This window comes from Arachis ipaensis, chromosome B09 (assembly GCF_000816755.2).
Source record: "Arachis ipaensis cultivar K30076 chromosome B09, Araip1.1, whole genome shotgun sequence".
Classification (NCBI taxonomy): domain Eukaryota; kingdom Viridiplantae; phylum Streptophyta; class Magnoliopsida; order Fabales; family Fabaceae; genus Arachis; species Arachis ipaensis.
Window position 1 is genome coordinate 111,985,754 of NC_029793.2, and position 11,195 is coordinate 111,996,948.

Below are 11,195 nucleotides of genomic sequence, written 5' to 3' on the forward strand. Positions count from 1 at the left end.
TCTTGCTATCTTGACCACAAACCAAAAGACTCCAACTCAAACTTTGTCTCTCTTATTTAAGAGCTGTGCATAATAGACTTTTTCTATTAAAAAATAAGGGTAGAATAATCATTCACATTCCACCTAAACGATAAAAATACGTCATATATTGTCTAACATAAAAATATAATTAAAATATAACAAAACGTTAAGAGTAAACTGAAACTAAACGTTAAGAATAAAATTAAAATAAAATTTAAACATGTTCTTGTGTGAACAACCTGGATGTAACCTCGACTACAGGAGTTTACGCCGAGCTTTAGTCTTTAACGCCGAGCTTTGGCCTTCAACGCCGAGCTATAAGTTGGGATGGTCCGAGCTTCTCGTCCAAAGGGATGTTACATCACTGAGAGTACAAGCAAGGGGGAGTATACCTGCAAAAGGCATTTCGCTGCTTAAGTTAGTACTGAGAATTTAGTGTGTGCCTTTTGAAGATAAAATATCATACCTTTATAGGTGAAGTAAGATGGGTCAATTACGTTCTTTATCTGAATTGATGAGCAGTTATTAGGTTTAATAAGTAATAAATACTTGGTCAGACAGTTTTATTCCATGATGTAGTCCGTTGAGTCCGATTATAACGTGTAATCGCCGAATTATGACGTAAATTACGGAGTTATGGTGTATAATGCCGAGTTAAGACATTGGTTTAATAACTCTGATGTGAATCATCTACACTCTTATAAATGTAACGAATGAATAAATTTAACTTTTTATATTATGAGTATTTTTTTATTATTTAATGCATACAAAGTCACATATTTTCATTTATGATAAAAGTTAAAAATTAAAATTAAATGACATTAGTACTTTTTGGTTTAAAATTAAAATAAAGTACAAAAATAAGGATAAAAACTAAAAAAATAGATGGCTCTAGAGAAGGATAATGTTAAATTTTATGTCATTATATATGAGAACAGTGATTTATTTTATTATATTTATTTTTGTACTAAATAACAAAAAAGTTAAATTTTATGTCTGTTTTTTATTACTTATTTTACTTATCTATAATTGTTTAGATTAGACTTTACAGTTATTGAGTCATGTTTCGTTCCAACAAAAAAAACAGTTATGAAATTATTTTCACTTTTTTTTATTGGAGTACATCTATTATATCATCATGATTTTAATAATTGATGTAAAATTTAAAAAATTAAATAAACATATATTTATTTTGATTAAATCCAAGAGTGAATTAATTTTTTTTATTTTTGTAGCGAAATTATCTTTTGCATAATTATTTACAATAATCATCTATTATATATGTTCTATTCTAAATTATTTTCGTTGATCCGGATGCTAATTATATTTGAATATGATAAATTACATCTATTTAATTTGGATATGTAATATTTAATTTTTAAATTCATTTTTTATCATTTATGAGTATTTTTTATCAGATTTATATATATCCACATAATTAAGTTAAAAAATACTGCTAATAATAAATAGTACTTTTAAATTATTAATAAAATTAAATCCTTTAAAATACTATTATTTGTATTAAAATAATTAGCATTATTCAACATATCTAAATATTTATTATAGGATATTACGTCTTTATTATTTCAATTCTCTTATCACCTATAAATACCCTTCTATATTGTATTATTCTACACAACTTAAATACTCACAAACTTTTTTCTTATGGCTCCATCTCCCCTTTCTAATATAGTATCTGAGCCATGGTATCCTCATTGAGGAGGATAAGTTGATTTTCTTCTGGTGAAATTACTATACATTTCATACTTTTCTTCCGTGCCATTTTTTTCTTCTCTTTTGTCAATATTTTAATACTTTTCTGACCTCACCGGTTAGCTCATCGACTACTTACTTATTCTCATGAAGAAACCATATGTTTTTTGTCACCTTCCGATATTTTGCCATCTCTTCGCACTTTGTTACTTTTCAACAGTTTTTTGGCCGTTTGCCATCTTTTCAGCAGTTTTTCGGCAGTTGGCCACTCTTACGATAGTTCCGTCTACGTTCTCTTCCGACAGTTCCCTCTGCGTTCCCTTCTGGCAATTCCGTCTGTGTTCCCTTCCGCCAGTTTCGTTTGCGCTTCCTTTTGGCAGTTCCGTCTATATTTTCTTGTGGCAGTTCTGTCTGCGTTTTCTTCCGGCAGTTCTGTCTTCACTTCCTTCTGGCAGTTCCGTCTGCACTTTCTTTCGACAGTTATGTCTGTGCTTTCTTTATGCAATTCCGTTTGCATCCGTTCTATCAATTTTTTCATTTTTCTATTTAGTTATTTCAAATAAGTTTCAAACTCAACTTGTCACTTGAGTTTAAGGGGGTGTTAGAGTATAATTAGGATCAATTAGCATTATTTAACATATCTGAATATTTATTATAGGATATTACGTCTTTATTATTTTGATTCTCTTAAAATCTATAAATACCCTTCTATATTGTATCATTCTACACAACTTGAATACACACAAATCTTTTTTCTACTGCTCTCTCTTACCCTTTCTAATAATAATAAATACAATTTAATTTAGTTAGAAGTTCATTGTTTTATAGTCTTCTATATATATAAACACGACAGAATAACATTGTAAAAATAATTTTTTTTATCACATTGGATATTTTAACTCTTTTTTTCTCTTTACGTGTAATTTTATTTTGCACTTTGTTTATTTAATAATAAAATATACTCATATTAATTCTATCATATAATAGTTTATTTTTCTCCTATGTATTTTGATTTGTATAGTTATTATTGATCTTATTGTTTTTATTTTCTTGAATTGTTCTTTATTTTTTTATGACTTGATAATTAAAATAAAAAAGCAAAGAAAGAAAAAAATGATGGCCAAAGACGGAGGGTAAAAGCCTAAAGCAGCAATATTATTCCTCAGCGTTATTATTATTAATAAGAACTTTATTATTTCTTTTTTTAACATTCTTTAACATGAACTTCATTTTTTTTATTATTATTAATGCTTTTATTATTTTCTTCTCTAATTATAAATCTCCTTATAATAATTCTTTGATAGGATATTTTTTTAGTCTAATAGATTTTTTTCTATTTTTTGTCAAAAATAATTTATATTAGGAGAAAAAAAAAAGATACAAATTGAATTTTAAAATTCAAATTTAAATGAGATGGGCAAAGCCCAAGGAGTAACTATTGAATTCATTTGGTAGATTTAAACTCTTTGTATTATCGTCACTGAAAATTTCAAATACTATTATAAAATTCTAGATATTTTTTATCTTATTGTTCTTAAATTATACATTATATCGTGTATTTAAAAAGTTTCATCTTTTTTAAAATAAGTATGACATTATATACCTTTTTGGATACAAAGGGATAATGAAGTTGAAGTAAGTAACAAAATTGATTATATAATAAGATATAAATTTTAAGAATTTCTAGCACAATTGACAAATTTTTAGTTTCAAAATAAATTTGTACTCTATTTTTTATCTTTTATTTAATTTTTTATATTTTTTATTTCTTAATTAATTATGATTGTAATAATTCATCACAAATTTGTGTTTTGTAGAAAAATTTATCAATCATAAAATACAGAAGAATTAACCAAAAAATTTAAAAAATGATGATTAATTACAAAATAAAAAATTATAAATTGTGCTTTAATTATGTTATAAAATACAAATTGGAGCTATTTAAAATTTTTTTTAGCATTAATGTTAACTTAAATTATAATAAGGTAAAAAGTAAAAATTGCATATAATAATTTAATTTAATTATTTATACCACTACTAGAAAACTAGTTATTACAGACAGATATTTTCGATGAATTTTATCCCACAGAAATACAGACGGAATTTCAGAGAGATTTTTTGTCAGAAAATAAAAAAAATAAATTAGCATAAATTACAGACGGAAAAAAAATCCGTCAATAATTCTGTCGAAAAAATTAATTTTTTTCATAGAAAATGGTTACAGACAAAAAATTCATCTATAATTAAATAAACAAAAACGCTGCATTTTATTAAATTATTACAAATAAAAAATCTGTCTGCAATTTAAAATTTTTCGCCGAAAAAAAAAAACCAACCTAATCTACCCCCTCTCTTTCTCGAGCTCCAGCTCCATTCACAAATAACTTTTGACTCAATTCACAAAGCACTCTATGAAGATGAACACCCTCTTCATAGTGCCTCACAAAGACGATTAACCCTAGCTAATCCTAACCCTATCTTCATTGTGCTTCAATGTACCCTAACCCTCTCTTCATTGTGCTTCACGAAGAACCCTTAACCACGACGAAGAACCCCTAACCGCGACGAAGAGCCCCTAACAGCACTCTGCGAAGAACGTCGCTGGTCGTCGGCGCTCGCAATGCCTCTGTCGAAGAACCCTTAACCGCGATGAAGAACCCCTAACCCTCCTTTGAGTTTCTTCGCTCTTCTCTCGCCACTCTCACCCTCAAGCTCACTGAGTCTCACCTCTCTCACGGCTGGTCTCGCCGTCGACCTCTCTCTATCTCTCCGGTATATCGCTTCTCTTGCGAGCGTTTCAGACTCAAGGTCGTCGCGCTCTGTTTCCGTCGTTGCTCTATCACGCTCTATCGCAAGCGAATCGATGAAATTCGACCCGATCCCAATCGGTTCCTGCTCCAAAGAGAACCAGAGCATCTACCAGCAGTTGTTTAAATTATGCCGATTCAGGTATGCATTATGTAAATTACGCCGATAAACCTTAGGGCTCAATTTTTCTACGCCAGTTTTAGCTGGGTTTATCATGCTTTGCTTTTGTGGCTCAATTGTTTAATAGTTCCACTGATCCAACACTACACCAAAATTGCAGTGCATTATCATGTTACTGCTGGAATGGATAATTTAATAGCTTTCTCGAAGTCCTGCTTCTGATTCATATTGATTATTGATTTTATAGGAACATTGGTTCAGTGCGGTTTCCAAATATATAATGTTATTAACATTATATTCATACTTGTTAGTTGTTACTATTACTGTGATAGTATTTCTGTTGGTCTTAAAATTGTTTAATCCCAAGGTGTTTGGGTAACTTACATTTTCCAAAAATTGTGGGCTGGGAATCCCTGCAGCCAAAGATCTGAATATCGGAGTTACTTGAACAGGGGAACCAAACTCCACTCTTGATGAGGCAGAAACAGCGCTATCAGTATTTATTTGTTCTTCCGAATTCGGCAGCATATCTACTATGAAAATATGTATATCTTATTAGCATTTTGGTTCATTAAAATGATAAGGGTATTAATACATGAAGGAGAAAAAGTAATATACTTTAGAAAAATGATAGAATTTTCATTCTTAATAATGAATTATGTTACCTTGATCTAGGGTTGAAGTAACTAGAACACCTCTCTCACATCCATCTACTTCTTTCTTATCTTCAATTTGTGTGGTTTTCATTTCAGTTTCTATATCCTGGTGTGAAGAGTGTTCCATAATGTCACCAGCTGAGAGAGGGAGGATAGTTGATCCTGTACTGTATTCAGAACTGGCTGGAGAGTCTTCATACAGATCCATTTGCCTGAATCATATTAAAAAAATATTAGTCTTCTTGTTAAGCATACAAGAAATTATATTTTTGAAGTACCTCCAACATGGCTGGCCTCCCTCATTACTACTCAAGTCTTCAACCATATTTTTAAGATCAGCAAGCTTTAAACCTTGAATCTTGCATTTCGGGTTGTTTGCTTCTTTGGTTCGGTTCAAAAACTCTTGAAGAACCTAGCACCAATACAAAGTAGTGTTAGTTGAACTCTACAGAGTAATGGCATTTCTCATATCTGCTCAAGAATGACAGTTACTTCAGACTTCTTAAAGGCAAGGTCAACTTCCTTTAATGATTCATGTCTCTTGCCATCTTCATGACTAGAGAAATACCTAGTCCTTTACAGTTACATTTTGTATGTGTATGTGTGTCTGGTGTGTGTTTTTTCGTTTGTATATTTCCTAGATTGTTATTGTTAATTTCTCCTCACCATTCAATTGCTTTTGTACTTACAATGTTAAATAACTGTCTTAGGTTCTTGGATCTTAAATTGCGTTAGTTTAACACGGGTGAATATTTTATTAGATGGCAAGGCTGCTGCAGCAGAGAAGAAAAATTCCAAGGATGAAACATCTTCGAAAGATTCACAGGGGCTGCTGCATGCCCCCATTTTCCACTTCTTTCTAATTGTGGCACTTGAAAGTGCTTGGAATTGGAACTAGCTGTGTGAGATTTTGTATTTCGCTGACAAGTCAGAGGTACCGTTTTGTTTTTTCACAAGTTTCCTTCTTCAAATTGAACTCAAGGTTTGGTTTTATTGGTGTTTCGCTGACAACTTGCCAGATCTAACTTGCCAACTTCTTCTATTTCTTTCAGCCTATGATGCCACCTTATGCAACACTTTATTCACCTGGAGGGTTTATACTCATCCTGCTATTCCTATTGTAAGTCTAGCTACTTTCATGCAATTTATTTCATGGTTTATGAAAAATTAGAGCTTGTCTTGTTCATTACCCATGAATATTTGGCTTCTACTGTAATGATATCAATCAATAGTTCACAATAGGATAAGAGAAACTAATATACTGAAATGTCAAATGTGTTTCCTTTGATCCTATTTGTGTACCTAGATAATTCAAATATTTATATTTATTTATTTTATTATCATAAAAGCTTTTCAGTCCCTAATTATATATGCTTTTTTTTTGGTGGTGTTATTATTTAGGCTTTATTGGTTGGAATTATGTCTTATGTTCTTGTGAATTATATATTTCTAAAACATAGGGGCCACATCCACACGGACAAGGAGTTCCATCTTCACCTTCTGTAAGCTATGATGTTTTCTGAGATCAGTTTCTAATTTAGGCATAGAATGATATTAATTTTTGTTTCATTTCTATTGACGCAATGTTAAAGACTGGGACACCTCTAAGTATGGAAACGCCACCAAAATCTGCAAATTCTGATCAGGGTTTGATGAAGAAACTGAAAGGGTTTGGGGGGCTTGCAATGTCAATTGGGAATGGCCATACTGATAGTACAAAGCTTAGAACTGAAAACAAGCTGTCACAGAGGTTTGTTAGTCTATTTTCTTTCTATATAAATTTCTGCAGATTCTTTTTTTTTTTTTTTGAATTCTTACGTTGTGGGGTCATGGAGGGAAAATCAGATACTCTTTAGTGGGATTAAACTCAAATTTTATCCCTCTATTTAGAAGACTCGTCCATGAGTTAGTTATTCTATTAGGTGCTTGTGGATAACTAAGTTTTTGATGATATGAACAATGTGGATACTGGGGATTCTAGTGATGGAAGTGATGGCAACACTGTGGGAGTGAGAACTTGCTTGCAATTAGCAATTTTTTTCATGCATTTAGTTGACCATGTTGCCAATGGTTTATTTTTCTTTTTAAATTGATTTCACAAAATTAAAGATTGAATTATGATATTTTCTGTCTTATGTTCAGGCTAATCAAACACCAAGAAAAAAAAGCTGTGAGAGAACACCAGCCATTAGTATGACTCTGTTCTTCACCAAGTGTCATATCTTGATGAACAATAGAGTTGTCCTGAGATCACAATTATCTTTCTGATACCATCACTGCACTAATTTTCTTGACCAGTTAATTGAGTAGAGTCTTTATTAGTCTGATGTCAGATTATTTTAATCTTTAAGTTAAGATGAAAATTTACCCAAAAGTTTGTGATTAGTTTAATAAATGCAGTTCACTTTAAGTTAAGATGAAAATTTACCCAAAAGTTAGGAAATTGAATAGGAGTTGCTTGCAATATAGGTCTTTTAATTTACTAGTATGAGAAAAATCATTTAGAGCCTTTTGGATACTCATTAACAACTTTTAATTTACTCAATAGACTTTGTTGATGTATATTTGTTACTTATTATTATAGTTGATGTATCAATATACTTTGTTTATATTTTAAATTATATTGACTTGTTTGTTTATTGTACTTTTTTTTAGTTTGATAATAGGATAATATTTTTTTTGTTTTTTTTTAATACAAATTAGATAAAAATTTGTATTAAATTTATATTTATTTTGTATGAAAACAAGTTTATTTTGTAATTAGAAAAATAAAAAAAATTTCTATTTTACTTTACTGACGGATTTTCAGATGGATTTTTTGTTTGTAATTAGAGTGTGAGATGATTTTCCAAAGTTTAAATTACAGATGGAAAATCTGTCGAAAAATCCGTCTATAATTACAGACGAAAAATCCGTCGGAAAGTTCGTCGTCTTCGGAAAATGGATGGAGAATTTACTGAGGAAAAATCTGTCGATAACTGGTAAAAATCCGTCTATAATTTTCCGACGGAAAAAAATCCGTCGGTAAATATTTTCTGACGGGGCTTTTACAGAGGGACAAAATCCATCGGTTACCAAAAATTCGTCTGTAATAAAGACTAAATCTGTCTGTAAATCCGTCTGTATTAATCCATTTTCTAGTTGTGTACTACCAAAATTATTCTTTATTATATCCTATTAATTTTTATTCATTAGTGATCTTTAATTGTCTATTTTAAATAAAAATTTGAATTGATTGAATTGATTTTTTTATTAGTAATATAATTATTGTGACATTTGCTTGGCTCAGTAATATTTTTTAATTTATTTAATCTGATTAATCATTTTTTTTCTTATTTTATGTTAATTTAACTAATTAGAACTAATAAATTTCAGTTATTTTAATTCTTACAATTTTTTATTCTAATCATGTATTTCAATTAATGTATTAATACAATTTTAATATTTATATGTCATTAATTGTAACATCCTAACTTTTAGCACCTCATGATCGTATCAAAAGCTTAGGCGTTACTTACCTCCAAACCTTTCTATTATATACTATCTTTATTTAATATTGAGCCTTCGTGAACACGAATCGAAATTTTAATTAAGAAGACGAGAGGAGACTTTATTTTCAATTACTTAATCATAATAGTATATATATTCACATAACATTATATACATAGATTTATTTTAAGATTCTCAAAAATAAATCCTACCCCTCTAAAAAAATCAAGACAATAAACGACGAGGAAAAAATAAATTTAACAACTCAACTCGTAAACATATTCCTCTGTGCTTTCGCAGCTTCGCAATAAGCCTTCGCACCTGTAGCTGAAAGGGGGGTGGAGATAGGAGGTAAGAACTGGGGAGTTCTTAGTAGGGTCGGGATTAGGAGTTAAGTTCATTCTATATATACTTGGTCAGCCATAACAGTCAACAAGGTACCATCTAATTCAACAATTAAAGAACACAGAATTCAAATAATCATTTAGCACACCCACAATCACATAAAATTACACTCACAAACAAATATGTGCAAACAAGTATGATGCATGTCTATTCCTAGTGCAGGTAATGAGCTCATCTGTCGGTTTTGACCTGCTCCCGACGCAACTCAGCGACCTCTGTCTGAGTTTGGTTTCTAGTGTCATAACCTCTGTAAGCAACCTCTGTCTTACAGGTGCGAGTCTCTTGCGCCGATGTTTGCAAACATAACCTCTGTAAGCAACCTTTATCTTACAGGTGAGGTTCTCTCTAGCCAATGTACATAGCGATAACCTCTGTAAGCAACCTCTGTCTTACAGGTGCAACCATTCTCTGGATTGGCCGATATATCTCTGGAAACAAATCTTGGTGCACTCACCACCATATCTCTGCTCGTTTTCAGCAGGTACATAATCATCTTAGCTCGTTCTTTCTTTCGTTTCTTTTATTCCTACTCTCAGCTTTTCTGTGGCAGAAGTTCTTTATATTTTTTTAATTTTTTCTCTCTGCTCTCTTCTGTGGCAGAGATTTCTTTAATATTTTTCTTTTCTTTTCTTTTCTTTCTTCTTCTTTCTTTCTTATCGTTCATAATATAAATCATCCTCACATTGTTTCTTTTCCTTTCCCTAAGTGTCTTATGGAAAAGAATTATAAAAAAGTTCTTTAATTAAGTCTGCATTCTCTAAGGCTTTTAGAATTACTTTGCTTGCTTGCTTACTCATTAATATTACACATTATAATATTGTTACAAAATAATATCTTTGATAAATACTAATTATAATAATAATTTATTTAATATAAATGAATAATTTTAAATAAGTATTTAAAATAATATTTATAATCTTCTTTTAAAACTTAGTTTATAAAATCTTATTTTTAAATTTTTATTAATTACTTTCTAAATCACGAACTTTTTAATATTCTATTTTTAACTTCAATATTTTATAAAATTATATTTGAACCCCCACTTATTTTCATATCTATAAAAACAACCCTGATCTTTTACAAAATACTCATTTTTACCCCCTAAAAAATATAATTTAATTACTAATCTTTCTCTTATATCAAAATCGAAACCCTTAGCCCTTTTCTTTTAAAATATTACTTTTATTTTAATCCGTTCTCGAGTTTCTCGGTTATCAATTCTTTGTAATTTTTAATTTAATCTCTCGACCATCAAATCTCACCAAATTTATACTTTATTTTCAATGATATTTCAGCCCAAAATTCACGAAAACACTCCAGCTGGCCGTTCATATGTAGCCGAACTAACAAATCAAAATCAACAACAATAATTCAACCAAATTAACTCATTCAAACTAAAACAATAATCAACCAAATTAACATTTACTTATCAAATTCACATTTAATTATTATAAAGTTATTAAACCCTACTTCCGTACGAAATCAAACCAACGGGATCTCCAAAAAAATTTTCTAATCGAGCTGCTGAAAAAAAAACGTCAAGAATCGTTTGTACTTCCTATAACTCCAATTAGTCGAACTCAAGAAAAAGAAGAGCTATGTCACCGTCAACTTCAACCAAACAAAAATAATATTAATGTATAGACAAGGAAGATACGAACATTTTTACCCAGTTAAATTTTTTATTGGAATTACGCAATCACAAAAAATCGAGCTCAAAAACTTAGAGATTTCGATGATTTTTCCTCCCTCACGACTCTCTCTCTCACTTGGTTTCTTTCTTTTTCTTTCTTCTTTGGATTCGGTCATATTGAAAAAGGAATGGGTGAGGTGATGATTAATAATTAAATGAAAGGAGATTAAGTGTCATGCTTTAATAAAATGAAAGAGAACATGTGTCATCGTTATACATATATACATATGCATTAAGATAAGCCATGTTTCTTTTCCTTTGTTCCTAAATGTTTTTGTTGGAAACTTTTC

The 11,195-nt window shown here is 30.2% G+C and overlaps 1 protein-coding gene and 1 long non-coding RNA gene across 3 annotated transcripts; one reads left to right on the forward strand and one right to left on the reverse strand.

Moving 5' to 3' along the window:
• LOC107616567 (G-box-binding factor 2-like) lies at positions 4,829–7,189 on the forward strand. Of its 2 annotated transcripts, XM_021112247.1 has the most exons (5): positions 4,829–5,207; positions 5,338–5,358; positions 6,363–6,438; positions 6,779–6,820; positions 6,911–7,189. In XM_021112247.1, coding segments are annotated over exons 1-5 (405 nt in total). In that variant the 5' UTR covers positions 4,829–5,205; the 3' UTR covers positions 7,175–7,189. The 2 variants fall into 2 exon arrangements, 1 of the variants encoding a protein (XP_020967906.1); XR_001614561.2 differs by lacking the exons at positions 4,829–5,207; positions 5,338–5,358 and adding an exon at positions 6,141–6,252 and having other exon boundaries at positions 6,371–6,438; positions 6,911–7,098.
• On the reverse strand, positions 5,570–6,241 carry LOC107616566. The gene is made up of 2 exons (XR_002354441.1): positions 5,985–6,241; positions 5,570–5,669 (listed from the first exon to the last, which is right to left on the reverse strand). It is a non-coding gene; the product is annotated as an uncharacterized LOC107616566 (long non-coding RNA).